The sequence below is a fragment of the Amphibalanus amphitrite genome, unplaced genomic scaffold (genome assembly GCF_019059575.1).
Source record: "Amphibalanus amphitrite isolate SeventyFive unplaced genomic scaffold, NRLGWU_Aamphi_draft 000633F_arrow, whole genome shotgun sequence".
Lineage (NCBI taxonomy): Eukaryota > Metazoa > Arthropoda > Thecostraca > Balanomorpha > Balanidae > Amphibalanus > Amphibalanus amphitrite.
In genome coordinates, this window is record NW_024882127.1 from 36,024 (window position 1) to 54,794 (window position 18,771).

The 18,771-nt window shown below is 48.9% G+C and overlaps 1 protein-coding gene across 5 annotated transcripts in view; it reads left to right on the forward strand.

Moving 5' to 3' along the window:
- Positions 1-18,213, forward strand: part of LOC122363671 (sodium channel protein 60E-like) — a 54,169-nt gene extending 35,956 nt beyond the window's left edge. For 3 of the 5 annotated variants that reach the window (XM_043333189.1, XM_043333190.1, XM_043333192.1), the window contains 11 exons: positions 2,077-2,235; positions 2,361-2,465; positions 3,830-4,021; positions 4,202-4,356; positions 4,593-4,726; positions 4,989-5,188; positions 7,146-7,348; positions 7,530-7,817; positions 8,163-8,382; positions 10,823-10,962; positions 14,095-15,648. In XM_043333189.1, the coding sequence (XP_043189124.1) occupies positions 2,077-2,235; positions 2,361-2,465; positions 3,830-4,021; positions 4,202-4,356; positions 4,593-4,726; positions 4,989-5,188; positions 7,146-7,348; positions 7,530-7,817; positions 8,163-8,382; positions 10,823-10,962; positions 14,095-14,548 (2,250 nt within the window). In that variant the 3' untranslated portion in view covers positions 14,549-15,648. Of the gene's footprint in view, positions 1-2,076; positions 2,236-2,360; positions 2,466-3,829; positions 4,022-4,201; positions 4,357-4,592; positions 4,727-4,988; positions 5,189-7,145; positions 7,349-7,529; positions 7,818-8,162; positions 8,383-10,822; positions 10,963-11,929; positions 12,030-14,094; positions 15,649-17,305; positions 17,426-17,989 lie in introns of those variants that run through there. The other 2 variants (XM_043333191.1, XM_043333193.1) reach the window with 2 other exon arrangements.
- The last annotated feature ends 558 nt before the right edge of the window (positions 18,214-18,771 follow it).

Genomic DNA, 18,771 nt, shown 5'->3' on the forward strand with positions numbered 1-18,771 from the left:
TGGTCAGAGGCCCTCAGCAGACTGCTGCTGCTGCTGCAGCAGCTGCTAAAGGCCATGGGAGAGCGGCCGCTGCCGTCCGGGCAGTGGCCGCTAGTTCAGGGGGATGCCGCACACAGGGGAATATTTCACTGCTTGAATGAGCGTTCTTTCGGCATCACAATAAAATAATGTTCTGATACGGCTCGATTCAATGATTCATAAATTTGGCTTTCAAATTTGCATCATTTCGTTTTCAACCTCATCTTATTCCATGCATGTCAGCACTTCCTCAACTTTGGTATCAAACTTAGAGAACACTTTGAATGTTGGGGAATTTCCTGATGTGAGGTAGATCTTCTCTAGCTGCTGTTCCACCTGTCCCAGTTTGGTTATCAATAATCAATAATGTCATCTAAATTCATGCCTTTTGTGCTACATCCATGACAAATCAACACAATACATATTCATCGTTCACGAGCATCTTGCATGTGTTATTTGAAATGAACAATTGCTTGCGCTGTGCGGGGTGATGTGTTTTACGCATTTCGGGTCTGAATGGAAACGATAGTTGAATGCTTACATACTGTACATAAAGTGCTCACTCAAAGTGGGCCACTTAGGATCTAAGCAAAATGCGGCATGAACATATTTTCTCTTAGATATTCTTAGTGTACGATTGGTATTGTAAACGAGCTAGTTCTACCTCGCTATATGCAGGTTTGTTCTGTATGATAGTCTTTATTGTATGTGCATTTCGACTCATGAAAATTCGCTCAATTGCAGTTTTTAACAGAAAGCGGCTATGAATGGGTAATAACTATATTCACTTCGTACTTTGTCGACGCTTTTGTCAGTCTGTAAATTCCACAGGGGAGCACTGCTGCTTCAACCCTATTGGCCGTAGTGTCTAACGGTGGCGGCCATATTGCGCAGACCAGGAACCGGCCGCCGCCTGTGTTGAGGAATAGGGAATTCGGGATCTCGATTTACGTTTGTGGCCGCCGCATCCGTTACGTTCAAGTTACGTAGATACGGTACCCGGCATCTTACGCAGAATTGAGTGGGAAACACGACCGTATCTTCAGAATTCCTCAAATTCACTCGCCGGACCTACATTTGCCCCGGCCGAGGGGGTTGATTGAACCCACCCCGCTAATGCGCCGCTAATTAAGCTAGAATTAAGCGGTAAAGTGGTCGTACGCGGCAAAGTATAATGCAGAGTGACTGGTAGGAACCCGCTGTAAAGGTCTTGGGTCAACCGGTGACCTCTGAGGTCAGGTCAAGTGATCTAAGGCACGGGTTCGGTTTTTGGTAAATAACTTCGCCAAAAATGGCCGTATAGCCGCAATTTTGGCATCATCGTGTTCTGCTAGCTCAGGCGCATCGAGTGATATGCTTTTTGTTCGGGTCAGGTCAACTGAGGGTGTTGACCTCAGGTCAAGGTCAGGTCAGCACTCCCAGGTCACGAAGTTGGTCGAAAGAGGTCATGTCGCATATCATTCGATTCGGTAGGTCTTCCTGAGTCCATTGGTGGCTTTCCCGACTCGCTAGCTCAATTTGATCGGGAATTATTGAAGAAAAATTGTGACCCTTGTGACGTCACAAATGACGTCACGCAAGGGCAACAATGCAAATATGAAGCATAGAACCTTGCAAGGAGTGCATGAAATCATGATTCTATATGCTTGATATAGTTTCAGATCATTCCCGGCGCTAAAATAGCAATTTCCATATTTCCCCATAGACTTATAAGGGTTTAACGTAAAAGTTTCCTGTATCTGAGGATTTTTAAAGATGTCACCTTGTTCTCCACTCAATTCTGCGTAAGATGCCGGGTTCCGTGTCTAAATAGCTTAAACGTAACGGATGCAGCGGCCGCAAACGTAAATCAAGGTCCCGAATTCCCTATTCCCCAACACAGGCGGCGGCCGCTTCTTGGTCTGCGCAACATGGCGGCACCGTTGGACACCATCTGGCGGCCGATGCGCCTTCCACATTATAGAGTTCAGTGGTAAATTCAGACATACAAACGACTCGCGGCCATGCACCGCTTACTCTGACGATGGCGCCGCCCGCACGTGTACCTGCGGTTCGCAGATCGTCGTGAACGCCCTCATGTTCGCGATCCCCTCCATCTTCAACGTGCTACTGGTGTGCCTGGTGTTCTGGCTCATCTTCTCCATCATGGGCGTGCAGTTCTTCAGCGGCCAGTTCTACAAGTGTGTCGACGATGACGGCGAAAGGCTGCCCGTCTCGGTACGTGAGCGATAGACTTGTGTTTGTGCTCGATTTGGTTGATTTAAACAGATGAATCAATAAAACTGCTTAAGATGTTTTGGAGCTCAGGGGATGTGTATAAGCGTTTGTCCGATGCGTTTCAGGTGGTGAACGATCGTAACGACTGTGGCCGCCTTAATTACACCTGGGTCAATTCCAAGATATCGTTCGACAACGTGGGGATCGCGTATCTGGCTTTGTTTCAAGTCGTAAGTTATCCCGGCAGTTGCTGGGGTATTTCGCCACCCACCGTTTGCTGGGGGGGGGGGGGCGTTAAACGCCCCCAGCCGATAACTCGAGAACCAATTGGCGCAGCGAAACGCACGAGGCGGCAAACGAAAGAACGCGACGAGACGCTTCAGATGAGTACTTTAAAGTTGAATTTTGAGGTCACAGGTCGGGTCAAGGTCAGGTCAAACACCTGAAATCGGGCTTTCAGTAGCATGGACTTCAGGACTTCGCAATGGGTGCCTCTCGTCATAAACTCTGTCAAAACGGTGCACAATCCATCATATAAGGCCTACAAGAGTGTCAGCTCCATGTAGGGGTCAGTCAAGCATAGGTCAGGGTCAAGGTCAGGTCAACCGGGTAGGCAAATATCCCCGAAAATCAAAACTGATATTCGCAGCCTGTGACACATGTTTTATGGGTAATTTGGGGCGTAGAACACGATGGTGACATTCATTTTATCATATGTGTACATACGTGTTTGGCTCAAAAAGTTCAATTTAAGAAATGCATGTATCATGGTCGTGAAGTAGTCACGAGAAATTGCCAAGATTCAGTTCAAGATTTTGGAAAATGCGGAACGATAATCAATAATCGAAGATAGCCATTTGATTGTTCATGGTATTGGCAGTCTAATGGCGTTTACGGCATGTCTGTATGTCTATTCTGTGATTTTATATGATTTTTTGAACATATGCCTTATTTGGTCGAAAAGTCAGAAATCATGACGTCACTAAAACTTCGATATCTCAAAAATTTTCCGACCGATTTTTTTGAAACTTTGTCACAATACACTTTAATCAATTCCCTACAGGTACCCAAAATTTGGCGCGCCTGCGGCGCGCCGTTTTTATGCTATGGCCCGGCAAAAAAAGTGGGGGCGTTTAACGCCCCCCCCCCCAGCAACTCGCGGGTTATCTGATTGTGATCATACACCATGCGTAGCTGAAGTGCGGATAATGCATGCAATGGAGCATTCGCACCGTGTCCGTAGCACCTGTCCGTAGCAGCAATCGTAAATAGATAAACAATTATTAAGTGCCTTTCTATTTTGGCCGGCTCAGTTGACCCATGCTGCGTATTTTTAACAGCATGAAACAAGTCTATGTTTGTTCCCCCGTCAATGACTCATCGATTTGTACTGGTTGCCCTAGTCTATGACTGACCAATCGCTGAAAGCAATATCACCGGCCGCATGTGTCCGGACGTTCCAAGTTTTTTTTCGTCATCCAGGTTTTCCATAGAACAATAGTCAAAATCACTCAACCCTTCCGATTTTTTTTTTTTTGGCAATGGACCTTACTTACCGGTATTTGACTAGACATATTTGACGCCCCGATACCAGGCAACATTCGAGGGCTGGATGGAAGTGATGGCGGACGCGGTGGACGCGCGGGGGGAGGGTATGCAGCCAGAGCGGGAGGCCAACCTCTACGCCTACATCTACTTCGTCGTGTTCATCGTCTGCGGCAGCTTCTTCACTCTCAACCTCTTCATCGGCGTCATCATCGACAACTTCAACATGCTGAAGAAGAAGGTGGGTCGGGTCACGGATAAGAACCGAATGACCATATGAAGATGCAAGTGTCTGTGTTTAAACACGTGTTTTAACGGTTTATAGCTGCATTAGGGAGCTTCCGATTAGTTGCTTTGCTTTATTGTTCGTTATACTGGTTGGATTTGGTGGTAACTATTGGAACTTGGATGCTGTTTACAGTACGAGGGTGGCGTTCTGGAGATGTTTTTAACGGACAGTCAGAAGAACTACTATACGGCACTCAAGAAGCTTGGTAGGAAGAAGCCACAGAAGGTGATCCGGCGCCCTCTGAACCACTACCACGCCCTCTTCTATGACATTGCTGTCTCTCGAAGGTGAGACATAATCCACATGCATTTGTCGTCCAGAAATGGTGCTGCGTGAGTGCACATACCACGCATTCATACCAACGAAGCCGGAAACTGTAAATTCACATACGGCTGTTAATTGTTTTTTATGATTTTGTTAACACTCACCATCAAAGTGTACGCCTACTCCTGTTCAAAAACTCGGCACTTGAAGATAATCACTGAATGTTTCTTGCCTGAACGAGTGAATGCCGTATTTTCAGGTTCGAGATAGCCATATTTGTGATGATTTTCCTGAATATGGTTATCATGGGTATAGAGCACTACGGTCAGCCCTCCTCCGTGGCCTCTGTTCTGGAGCTGTTCAACATCCTCTTTACTACCATCTTCTCACTGGGTGAGTGGTCGCTCTCACTGGGTCAGAAATTGTTCTCACTTCGTAAGTATGTAGTGGTGCCTGTGATGAGCGTAACACGAAATGTTATCATAGCAACATCAGAATGAACAAGCGAATTGTTTGTACTGCTTTGCGAATATAAATAAAACAGAACAGCGTGATTATACTGCAAATTGAAGGAAATGCTTCCATTTACAGAAGTCTGCTCGATTGTTTATTTTCCGTAGCATACTCTGACCATGTATCTTCTTTCTGTTTTCAGAGGCTCTGGTGAAAATAATCGGACTGCGTCTCCATTACTTCACGGTGCCCTGGAATTTGTTTGACTTTATACTGGTCGGACTCTCGATCTTCAGCCTGGTCATAGAGGCGGAACACTTTAACACAGAGTTTCCGATCCCGCCCACTCTGCTGCGCGTCGTGCGCGTCTTCAGGATAGGCCGGATACTGAGACTCATAAAGGTGAGTCTCGCAGGTTTTTGTGACGCGTTCTTATAACCAGGTGTCAATGGTATCCTTGCCCTCATCCTTTCTCCTGGTTGGTGGTGGTAAATTATCTAATTGCTTAGTTGAGTTCATTTTTGTCTTGATTCGACTTCGATTATCACTGAGTTTGCGCCGTTTTCTAGTTTGGTTTGTTTAGTGATGAACGTATAATCTTGAAGTGCATGCATTTAAGACTTGGTGTTGATGAAAATGATATCGATTAAATAATTTTATTCGTTAATTCCGTAGATGTAATGCAGCATGACAATCAAACCACAAGCATCGATAAAACTTTGTATTGTAACCTACGTAAATGATAAATCAGCGGTACCGACTATAAAAAAGTAAACGTCGAGGATTACGCAACCCCAACCGTCTATTTCACCATGGCGGCATGGCACGAGTCTCTGTAGATAGATTGATGCAGGGGATCGATGCATGCACCGTCACTTGTGCACCCCTGCGTGGTAGTCTGTGTTGACGGCGACGCCCGGTCGGCAGGCCGTGATGGACGTGCGGAAACTGGCGATGGCGCTGGTCATGTATGTGGCCTCCGTGTGCCACAACCGGCCCCTGTACCGCAGTCCGACCAGGAAATCATCAGTTAAACAAACAACTGCGTCTGTGTTTGATGATGGTGACTAACCCTAACACTAACACAGGTGGTCGTCCGACTCGGCTGTGCTGTTCCAATCGTCGGTCGGCATTGGCAGCTGGTGCTGTCAATGTGTGTGGCAATATTAGGGCTCTGAAATGTGAATGTTATCTCAAGTTCATGAGTATATCTACCCGTGTATACTGTATCTCCTATATGCTGTTCTTCGTGTTGTTCGCAATTGTTCTTGGGTAGTTCGACTTTAAAGTCATGCGCCATTCTCTATCTGTTTTTTATTTTGTTTTATTATCTACACTGACCTCAGTGCTTCAGTTACGAAGTCACTTGTCCATTGTGCTTTGTTTTGTCTTTGTTTGTTTTGTTTTATTGGGTTAGGCCCTTTCGGTCGACAAGACCATTGCAGAGCCGGAAGGATGATAGGAATTAGGGGGAGACATTGGTCTGGGCAGGCACCCTAGTGAGTCGCCGGGGCTGAGCCCGTCCAGAGGACAGGCCACCCAGCCCCTAGGCACTCACTGCACCCGGCTACGGGGTGCGCTCCCTCAGGAGCAGCGGTGCCGCTCCAAGGGAGCAGCCCGCATGAGATAAAGTTGCCTGTCCAGCCCGGAAGGGGGTTGCGGCATGGAGGAGAAGGATTTCCGTATCCTGAGGATAGAAGCACGGATAGGTGTGTTTTGTCTTCTTTGTGCTGCCTTCTTTGTGTTGTCGATGTTGAAGTCAGACTCAGACCCCAGCGTTCTTGTCTCCTGACATGTAGGCGTCATGCTTCGGGATGATGTTACTATCTCCTGTTGTATGCGATTATTATCGACAGCTCCCACTCAGAGAAAAACGTTGATCTAAAGAAGATTGAAGTAAGTTAGCGAGTGTACATTGAAAACAGCAAGTACGCGGTACTTAAAAAAGCACAAAAAAATGCAATATAGGAAGACACAACACTAGGGTAACATGAATGTCTTCTCTTTCTTCTTCGTACTTTTTCGACCATTTCCATGGTTAAGCCATAATTTTGTCTGCTCAGCGGTCTTCTACTCATTTCCAATTAGTTGTCGGTTCTATCCATAGTCGATACGTTTTTAGGCTAGCCAGTAGAGCTTTTTTATTCTGGTAATGGGTCCAACTTTTTGTTTGCCGACGGCCGTAACGATCGGGACCCGGTCCTCCATTTGCTGTCTGCATTCCTCGACATAATGACCAGTGTTTGTGTTTGCGAACACAGTGCTCCAATGGCAGGGCCACCAGCCATAGCCGCCGTCATAAGTCACCCGAGTTGGTGTGGAGTTCACGTTGATGTGGCCACTTTCCCGACCTTGACAGGCGGCGAAGGGCATCCGGAAGCTGCTGTTCGCCCTGATCGTGTCCCTGCCGGCGCTCTTCAACATCGGCGCCCTGCTCTTCCTGGTCATGTTCATCTACGCCATCATCGGCATCGCGCTGTTCGCCAACATCCGGCACAGCGGCGTCATCAACGACATCATGAACTTCGAGACGTTCGGCAACAGCATGATACTGCTGTTCAGGTGCGGCTAATGTGGCTGCTACTGCCACTCCCGGGCTCGTGGAAGCGCAATAAAGATGAGAGGTTAAAACGGATGATGCGTTAACGTTATTGCCGCATGCGTTATTGCCGCATTGGCTGTAGCTGTTTCAGTGTCATTGCCTTGCGATGTGTGGCCGTCTGTTGACCACGTTCTATTTCAGGCTGATCACCTCCGCCGGCTGGAACGACGTGCTGGACCCGCTGATGGCTCAGCCGCCCGACTGTGACCCGAACCTGACGGCCGAGAACGGCGACATCCTTCCGTACGGCGACTGCGGCCAGCCGCTGTTTGCCATCATCTACTTCGTCACCTTCATCGTCATCAACTTCATGATCGTCATCAACATGTACATCGCCGTGATCCTGGAGAACTTCAACCAAGCGCACCAGGAGGAGGAGATCGGCATCGTGGAGGAGGACCTGGAGATGTTCTACGTGCGCTGGGCCAAGTGAGAAAGCATAGAAGAAGCCGACATTCTAGTACCTTTGGTTTTACAGGTTTTAGAAGGTTACGGGAGGGTTTTACTGGGATGGAAATTCTCACGTTTCTCCATTCGCCTACATGTAACTACGACGATCCTTCATTTCCTTTACTTCACTGGATTTAACATGCACTGTAAGGTTGTCTGCTTCACACCAGTTAACATTTTATTGCCTCAAGATATAGTTTATCGCCCGTCATGACAAGGCGATCCAATGGAGTCCCGCGGGCCCAATCGTCGACCCGATAGTTGTCAACTCGACCCGGTGTTCCACTTCGATTCCGATAACCTCTTGTCGTCCTCTGCCCCCAGATACGACCCGCACGCCACTCAGTTCATCAACTTCTCTCAGCTGTCCGACTTCATAGCGTCTCTGGATCCGCCGCTGGGTATCGCCAAGCCGAACACGGTGGCGTTGGTCAGCTTCAACCTGCCGATCGCGCGCGGCGACAAGATCCACTGCCTGGACATTCTGCACGCGCTCACCAAGCATGTGCTCGGACACGTCGAAGAAACGGAGGAGTTCCATAAGGTACAAACTTTGGCCGCCCATGTTCGCTGCGGAGTGACTTTCGGCCCTCGAGTGAGGGCCGTGCCGCCTTGGTCATACATAAACAGCATAGGTGAACTGAAAATTTTCGGTAGACTGCGAAATTCGCGGAATGCACTGCCAAGTCAATATTGTATCACCTTTATCCCGCGAGTTGCTGGGGAGGGGGGCGTTAAACGCCCCCACTTTTTTCGCTGGGCCATAGCATAAAAACGGCGCGCCGCAGGCGCGCCAAATTTTGGGTACCTGTAGGGAATTGATTGAAGTTTATTGTGACAAAGTTTCAAAAAAATCGGTCGGAAAATTTTTGAGATATCGAGGTTTTAGTGACGTCATGATTTCTGAGTTTTCGACCAAAAACGGCATATGTTCAAAAAATCATATAAAATCAAGGAATAGACATACAGACATGCCGTAAACGCCATTAGACTGCCAATACCATGATCAATCAAATGGCTATCTTCGATTATTGATTATCGTTCCGCATTTTCCAAAATCTTGAACTGAATCTTGGCAATTTTTCGTGACTACTTCACGACCATGATACATGAATTTCTTAAATTGAACTTTTTGAGCCAAACACGTACACATATGATAAAAGGAATGTCACCATCGTGTTCTACGCCCCAAATTACCTATAAAACATGTGTCACAGGCTGCGAATATCAGTTTTGATTTTCGGGGATATGTGCTTACCTGGTTGACCTGACCTTGACCCTGACCTATGCTTGACTGACCCCTATATGGAGCTGACACTCTTGTAGGCCTTATAAGATGGATTGTGCACCGTTTTGACAGAGTTTATGGCGAGAGGCGCCCATTGCGAAGTCCTTAAGTCCATGCTCCTGAAAGCCCGATTTCAGGTGTTTGACCTGACCTTGACCCGACCTGTGACCTCAAAATTCAACTTTAAAGTACTCATCTGAAGCGTCTCGTCGCGCTCTTTCGTTTGCCGCCTAGTGCGTTTCGCTGCGCCTATTGGTTCTCGAGTTATCGGCTGGGGGCGTTTAACGCCCCCCCCCCCCCCAGCAAACGGTGGGTGGCGAAATACCCCAGCAACTGCCGGGTTATAACAGACGCTGCACCACATTGTTGTCTCCTACCATCTCAGTCGCATTGATTTGTTTTCTAAACCTGTGACAAGGTGGAAAACAACGCCGTCAGAAATGGCGCTGGATGTTTTTAAGCGCAGAGGAGTGGCAGCCTGCCTTTAGTCCTTTATCGAGCTCGACCGAAGAACGCTTCCGGAATTCAAAGGATACACTAATGACGTTCGAACTGAGACTAATGCTCGACATCTCGAAAGCAGAGGAGGCACGATGATTCAACTGCTTCGAAAGATGCTTAGCATTGAATCTCTTGGGATACCTGATGAAAGGCACACTTCAAATCAAAGCGCTTGTTGAGCGACAGTAAAACATCTCTTTGCGGAGCTCTTGCAACCCGGTTGAAAACAGAACACAATAGCGTCTGATTCCATACCGATAATGCGGGGTTTTATCTCGCACTTTTCTGTTTTGATGTTATAATACCGATGATTACCATTGGCTGATGACCATCAGTATGACCAGGGTGGCGTTCCGTGCAGCGGACAAGGGCGGACACAGTTTGGATCACTATGGAGATCAGCCACTGGGGAGCTGTGTGCCACCAGGAACGCGCCAGCCCCGCCAGGGCGGCGGGCATGGTCGGGGTGTAGCACCAGCTCGCATGTTGGCGCGGGGCGCGCGCCCTGACGCCTCTCCCGTGGTGACGACCATGTCCAGCCGGGCGTTCCTGTGGCACAGCAGGTCAACGACCTCGCCTCCCTGTTTGATAGCCGCTTCTGGGTTTTGCAGTTGATAATGCTGTCTTGAAGAAATTTTGATCTAGTTTTGTCTTATTCATTTTTATCCGAGCCTCTTCGTCTCATCCTTTTGCATTTTTACCAGTCACACATGGTTATTTTTGCGTTTTCTACATACATATTAAATATATTTTGGTTTTTGGTTTCCGTGGAATATTTTTGTTTTTACCGTTGCTGACGTTGATGTTTTTTTTTATAATTTGTTTATTCCACGTGTGTTAATTTGCGTATTTTAAAGTTGTTGTAATTATTCTTTAATTTTATTCAATTTGTGAATTACGCTTACGCTACTTTGTCCGCGTATTGAAGGTTTCATTCATTTAGTTAAATGCTTATTCTTGCGTTCATATACATTTTATTTAAATGGCATCTTTCTCATGTCTTATCTGGAACGGTTTTCATTTTACGATTTAGTTTTATGGCACCGCAAGGTGCTAAGTTTCCACTCACTTTCCCATCAGCTACATCCTACTCACCAAACGCCACGCATGCTTTGCCTCCTCCATTGACGCCCTGTAGCACTCACCACACCAATACCGCCCCTTCACGGTCGCCTTACCTGCCTGTCGCCCATAGCTACAAGAACAGATGAACGAGAAGTTCAAGAAGCAGTTCCCGACACGCAAGGAGCTGGAGATCGTGTCGTCGACCCGCCAGTGGAAGCAGATGGACCTGGCGGCCAGGATCATCCAGCGCGCCCTGAAGGCCTTCTGCCGGTCAGTGGCCGCCGATGACGTCATTTGAGGAAGGGGGATCGTGTGGCATGTTTGGGGGGTTACGGTGTGCTGGTTATCGAGGGTGGTTGGTAATATGAACTACGATTGGGCTGGTGTGTGTCCAGTTAAAAGATTGATCCATTTCTGTAGTTTGGCTAGAAAGAATTGGGTTACAATGCTTTAGTCCCTGACATTTTCTTTGTTTTTCCTTCTTTCTTACAATGCTTCCCATAATTACACTCGAAAGCTCACTGGACACTATGAAACAAAACATTTACGTGGTTGACTATAACTTCGGTTGGTTGACTTATAACTTCGTGCTGATTTTAAATGGACTGCTCTGCTTTCAACACACTTGTTTGATTGAACACTTGAAACCTTCCAAGCATTAATTATTGTGTTAAACGTTGAGCAGTGCGAGTGATTTTCAGTAACACCAAAGTACGAATGGTGTGCCGTCATTTCATTCTGTGCCTGTCTCATTTTAAAACTCCGATTTAATTGTAGAGAATGGTGTGCTTATTTGAATTGTATAGTAATCTATCAACATTTTCTTACTCTGATTTTTATCTAGTGTAACATATTTTGCAATGTTATCCTTTTTCATGCTCCTTTTTCGTTTTATGTGTCGGCAACTTAACAATGTATTAAATCTTATGGTTATCTTCCTTAACTATCTTCTTAACACAAATCAGCCTCTCTTCAGCTTCAATACTGTCTTTCTTCAACACAAAACATTGCCTGTCGACCGACATAGTCGCATTGCATCTGTAGTCACTTCTTTAAGCTCTTCGTCCAAAGTCCTGATGCGTGGGTCGGAGCGGTCTTCCCCGGCCCGTGGAGCCGCCCTTACAGATTTATCTGTCCTTTGAACAGCAAAACTGTCTGGCTCGGTGGTGCTGGGCGTCCCAGAACAGCTGGCAGCTGGTTAAATGCCCTCTGACGCCCAACCGCTGGTCCATTTCAGTCGTAACCGTGCCGCCACGCGCGCCGCCGCCTGTAGAAAGCTTGCATATCGCTGACAGCGCACACACTCAGTTGACACAAACCATTGCTGTGGCTGGCATAGGTAAAGACGGCTCAGTTCTCTATTGGCATGCACCCTGCACGCGCCGCAGTGGCCCCGCCGCGCCGGCTGTCCGTAACCTCTCTGCCCGGAGTCCGGAGCGCTCGGCCTCTCTACCCCCGCCCTCTGTCCCGATCGCCGGAGGAGTCGCCGGGGACGTGTCGCAGATTTATAGTGGGCTGGGTCTGAACGTACCGGACTGAGATGGAAACAGGAGCGAGTGGTAGTAATGGCTACCGTACAGCGGCTCTGATGGAGTGGTGCGTGCCGCCCGATAGGCCCGGACTGGACCGCGAGCACACGCCGCTGTTAGTTACAGCGAGAGGTGGAAAATAGCGCGGGAAGCTGCATTTCGGCTCAATTTAGGAACAATATTCGTAATTTTTGTCACTTGATTTCTGATGTCTGTATCATAATTTACCGTCAAATGTAGGGTATGTGATATTATAGGGATAAGTTGGAGCTTAGTTGAGTACAAATGATATGCTATATGAGTTATGACGTTTTGGAAGGGTATGTTATATGATTAAGCATTGAGTATGTAATCCAGCAGACATTATAATTCGCTATGAAAGTCAAGCTTCTAAACGACGTAAAGCACAAGTTTTCGGATGATTTTTGTGGATTAGAACGTTTTTCAGGAATATTTTTAGGGTTGATAATTTTTACAGTAATAATGTAACATTGCGGACCTGATTTGTAACGCTCTGCGCGACCTGCTAGCTCGCATGGTGTCTCCGTAACTATTGGGCCTGCGTTTTTACCTAATCAACCCTTCTCTCGCCTGCTAGAAGTGAAAGAATGACGCTGACATTTTCATGACCCTGACTCTATCACCATGCTACATTAACCGATGCTGCCCTGCCATAGTTTTGTTTCATGTCGATTGTCGAATCTCTTTTCACTATCAGTACTTTTTTTGGTATATTCTTATCAGATTAGTCTTTTCTGGCCCTATATTTATACATCGGTTGATAATTCTTTTAAATGTTCCTTTTGTATCCTTTTTTGTCTCATTTCACTAGTTTTGCTTGTTCATAATTATGATTTTGGAGTTAACGGAAAATTGATATGTTCGATACGCACATGAATGATTTGACAGAATATAATAGATTGACTGACGGAAGTTCATGCTATTATCTGGTTCGATTACTGTCAGTCGTGGAACGAAATGCCTCCAGTATAATTATGTGCGAGTTCATAGAAGTGCGCTGAATATACGCGCAGCTATAGTGAGCGTATAGTCGCAGTGTGTCGCTGTGGCCCCTCTGAGTCCGGTCGCCCACGCTCGGTCCGTGTGGGCCGGCCGCACCCGATCACCGTCCGACGCTGTCCGTTGTCCACCCGTGCGGTCTGACCCTGTCTGTGACCTTTGTCATGGTCGTGACGCCCACTGCGCCTCAAACGTGTGACGTCGCCCGTATCCGTGACGCTGCACCTCCTGTCGGGTCCGCTGTGATGTGACGTGACGTGACAATAGCCGTGTAGGACACGGTGATTGTCAGAATGTCTCACTACTTAAGAAACTTGTGAATGTCTTTAACGGTGTATTTGTGCAACGCCAAAAGCGTGCTGTTTGCCTGTGACGTCCATGCCTCTTGTGGCCCTTGGTGGCGTTCTGCTAGTGCCAATTTATTGTCTCTAACCAGTCCGTAGCCTTTTTGTGACCTGTGTGCGTCCTGTCCGTTTCTGTTGCTTGTTTGTGCCCTCACGTGATTGGCCCTCCCTCCCTCTGCTTTTGATTGTGGCCGACTCCGATTTGTCCTGACTCTGACTCTGCCCCGACTGCCGTTCTGTGACTCGCTCTGACTCTGACTCTGTCCCGACTGCCGTACTCTGACTCGCCCTGACTCTGACTCTGTCCCGGCTGCCGTTCTGTGACTCGCCCTGACTCTGACTCTGTGACTCGTCGTGACTCTGACTCTGTCCCGGCTGCCGTTCTGTGACTCGCCGTGACTCTGACTCTGTCCCGGCTGTCGTACTCTGACTCGCCGTGACTCTGACTCTGTCCCGGCTGCCGTACTCTGACTCGCCGTGACTCTGACTCTGCCCCGGCTGTCACCCAGGAGGAAGCGGGAGCGCGAGCGGCTGGCTCTGACGCTGGACGACTCTCAGACGCAGACGAGTCCGGGACGCTCGCCGACCACGCCCATGTTTCTGCAGCGGGTCGCCTCGTACCTGCATGTGCCGGCACTGATGGCCGGCGGCCGACGCTCGCGCACCGGCAGTGTCGCCTCGAGCACGTCTCGGCCGGGCTCGCGCGCCAGCGGCGACTCGGCTGACTCGTCGCGCCGCTCGTCCTACCACCTGGGCGAGTCGTTCAGTCGAATAGGCGTGCTGGGCGCCGGTCTGCCCGGCCTGGGTATTGTCGGGTTCGACGTGCTGGAGCGGCGAGACAGCGGCCGTCGGCGCGGCGGCGGCGGCGGCGACGGTAGCGCCGGCGGCTCGATGAGCCGGATCAGTGAGCTGCCGCCGCCGCAGGTTCAGATACACGAGGTGGACGAGGACGCGTCCAGTTGATGACGCTGCCGGCGAGCTCGGACCGACCGGCCGCGGACGGGGCGGCTATCTTTCATACGCGCTCGCGCCGCCCGCGCCGTGGACGCGCTGTTAATTTTGCCGGTTTTTGTAAGAAATGTAAAATGGTGTATAAATATTTATAGTACGGCACCGTGTCGAAATCTAGACTGTACTTCACTGTAGTTTTCTCATGTTCTCTTTGTGCGTATGCTTGCATTTGTCACTGCAGTATTTTACTCCTGTGTACAGTCATGTTACTGCTTGTTACTCAGTACGTGATTTTATATCAAAACTGTTCGTAGGTGAGGATTCTATCAGCCCCAGTATCAGGCCGTTTCCGACTCGTAGTCCATAGCCGGGGCTGTCCGTGTAGCGTATCGCCGGAACTGGCCCCCGTACGATCGGGGCGACCCCGGCACCCTGGCTGTTGACCGGCCGGCGCGAACTGACCTGGCTGGCTGGCGCACTCCCTCTGTGGCCGGCTCACCTGGCACCGAGGCTATCCACCGGCGGACCGTCACTCGAGGACTGGCTCGCCGGGCACTGTTCCACGCTCAGTCGTGCCAAAGACTCATCGGGCATTTGTAACGTTACGTACCTATAGCACTAGTGCCTCGGTGCCGCCGTCTCGCTTTTTGTGCCTAGTCTCTAAAGTTGTATTCCGGCTCTGGATGCGGGCCGCTTCCGGTCGGCGCTGGCCGGAAGTGGCCACCACCGACCGGAAGTGGCTCGTTTCCGGTGCACCTGTTTCCTCCTTCCAGCCGGGCCCTGCGCCGCTCCTGCGGGGCGGGGCGCGGTGTCGTGCCGGCGCGCGACACTGTCTCGCTGTTCCGGCCGACGGCGGGCGGGCGGGGCGGCCGCATCGGCCGTCGGCGTCCGCCGCTCGCAGGGGGCCGCTCTCCTGTCCCGCTCTGCTGACCGTGTCCGGTAGGTGCCCGGACACGGCGGTCCCGCGGGAAGATCGCGGACAGCGCCGTGGTGGAGCCGCGCGCCACATTTCAACATTCTACACCCACAATCCTCCGTAGCAGTTATTTGTTGAATTTTATTGTCGAAAGCCCTATTATGGACACGGATGAAATAAACTATGTTAAATGAGAGACATGTTATTTTAGCAGGGGTGGTTTGGGTCTTGAGATGCAGCTGCAATAGCTCCATTAAAGTGCGATTGAGGTTGCTTAATTGACATTCCTTTTTGGAAAATTTAAATGCTCCGCTGACTTCGTTGAGCTTGCTGCTCAACGAGATCAGAACACGAAGTTTTTACTTCGTGTTCTACTTATGCAACCAGTCAACTGCGAATGTATGTGGGAGTTTTCCGCGTCTGTGACGATCATGCTCTTCATGATGGTCTCTAAAAAATTCGAAGCTTCGACGCTTTATAGATTTGACATCAACGACTTGTGGAAAAAGATACTCCGACCTAACGATAACTAACTAAATTAAACAGTGATATCAATATGTGGAATATACATTATTTGCTTGCGAATGCAGCATATTAATGCAATAACAAAGTCATCAGATAATCGTTGCCAACAAGTCAAAGGGCAGATCTGACAGGGATGTTGACAACCGAGTGTTGCCGGCCCTGACATCGAAAGTTCACCGTTCCCGGATTCTATTGTGCACATGCACGTGGATATATGGTGATTCAGCCTGGTTTCGCATTGCATTCTGGTGGCATTGACGTAAATTGCTGTTCGTGCAATGACCTCTGTGATCGGCGTTTGGCAAGGGCAGTCGCAGGAAGGGAAAATGCTCTTTTCATCGATCAGTCGCTTCTCTCGGTCTTGCCCAACTCTATTGTCCAAATTAATTAGCAATCATCGAGTTAAGTGAAAGGTTGATGGAATGTCTACTCATCTTCACCATCTTCCACGTTTTGCACAGCCCCGCTCACCCAGCCCGTCGGTTTTCCCTGCGGTCGCCTCTGGCATTTCGCGGTGGGTCTGAGGTGGTCGCGGTCAGTCGCGGTGATATTTGGGCCAGAGCCCTCCACCAGTTCGTCAGTGGTCGGGGGACAGTCGCGGCGACCGAACGCTCAACCAGCAGCGATGGTGACCTCAGCTGTCGTCCTGTTGGCTCTTGTTGCAGGCGCACTAGCAACACGTACGTATACCAATGCATTCCGGGTGGTTAGGTACTGTTTTGGCTAGTGTGCCTGGGCCATGGAGCATAGCCGTCTCTGACTGAATGTGATCATTTACAAGAGGTTCAGGCTTCAAAGTATTTCGAATAGCAAATTCATGTATGTGCGACACACGCTTAGCTCGATGCTATTCTGTATTTATGACCCTTCGTAGAAATGTAGGCTTAGAATCTGCTACGCTCCTGGGAACGCTCAAACCCTCTCCAGTTCCACGCCTCAAGATCCCTGATCAGGGCTGGATGGCCACATATAGCCGACGCTAGCAGCTCCTCGGGGGGGGGGGGGGAGGGAATGCTCACGTGCGCCGGGGTGGCCGTTTGTGGGGCTGGGTGGCCTCTCAATCGAGACGGGCTCAGCCCCGCGGGCGCACCAGGGTGACTGGCCACCCAGGCTAATTTCTCTTCCTTATTTCCATTATCCGCAATGCTCTGATCAGATAGGTGTTGTAATGGGTCTCATACATCGAAAGGGTCTAACCTAATACAATGAAGGATCGGAATATCGAATCCTGGGCCGGCAGGGTCGCTAGGATCGCGTAATCTTCATGCACCATCTCCACTGCCTTGTCTTCGTTCGCGACATCTACAGCCTTATTTTTCTGCACGCAGCGCCACCTACGTCGGACCTGGAGTGTATACTGAGCGGCGGATGGTGTACGAGCACCTGCCCACCGGGGCGCGAGCCGTACCCCAATGTCTGTGAGAACGGCAAGAAATGCTGCTATAAGGGTAAGTGCACTATGGAGGCTTTTTTCGTCATGTGTATCTCATTTCATAATTTTGATTTTGTTAAGATTATTGGTTTGCTTTGCTGTGTAACTGGGAATTAAAGTCGCTTTGTCAGATTTAGTACGATAAACATGAATGATGAAACGCATAGCATAACTATATAGGTATTGTTTTTTTTGCGGTGTCCAGACATGCTGATGCATGAGTTGCTTTTTTATTTAGAATATCATTTTCATGCATTTAGTTTATCAGTAAGAAGACGTTAGAAGAGGAATAAAGAAGAGTTTTGCTATTGCTGAGCTGCCCTCCGGCAAGCCCTACGCCATTTTGGCATTATTATTATTTTTCTTATGCTCGTTTATTTCGTTTTAACACTTTTAGCACTACATACCTACTATACCTACATATGAATACAATGTATTACTTAAAAACTGCTATCGTTAAAAACAACTATCGTCACATTACCCACACTAAGTAGAAATCCCAAATAAACGTTCACCTGCGTTAACTAAGTAAGCCGATTTACTTGTTTCTTTTTAGCCAGTCTTTTGCTGTGTCTTTCAGAGCTTGCAGTGCACTCACTGGCTTGTGGGACTTTCGGAGGCATCTGTAGGGAAGACTGTTTCGGAGGAACCGTTTACATCAACGCTCCGTGCCCCAACTTCTTCCAGCGCTGCTGCGCGCCGTAACGATCCAAACTGACCGGAGATTCCTGAAGGGAAGCGCTGCAAGGTGTTTAGCAATAAACACCTGTTTTGATGCTCAAATACACTTATTTTGTTGTTGAACTGTTCGTCTTGTAGAAGGAAGATGATGAGATGTACCGTACGAAAAGTCAATTGTAGCCAACGTTTGTAATACAGATTAAACACACACCGAAATTCATCCGAAGTTTCCATTATAAGATTTATTACTGTGCTATTCCACGCATCGGGAACAGACGCCAGCTGCTGTTTTCACACTCGGTGCAGTGTACACAGCTTCCTGTTCTCACAGAGCTATCAGAGGCGCGTGACTCTCTGGGAGGCGGGGCTAGGCTAGGAGGCGGGGCTGAGGGCACGGTCAGAGGAATGGAGGTGTCTCTTAGGACCAGGCCGGGCTGAGGGTATAGCTCCAAGGCAGTACAGACCGCACTGGAGTACGAGTGGGAGTATTCTATGTACCGTGAGTGGGGTGTGGGGGATAGGGACTGGGAGGGGGACGAGAGGCAAGTGTGGAAGGGCGCGGGGGCTAAAGCTAGATGCCTGAGTAGGGATAGATCGACAGATGGGACACAAGGTAAGGGAAATAATTATAAAATGGCCGATAACATAACTGATAGACAGCTGCAGGCTTGTCTGTCGAGA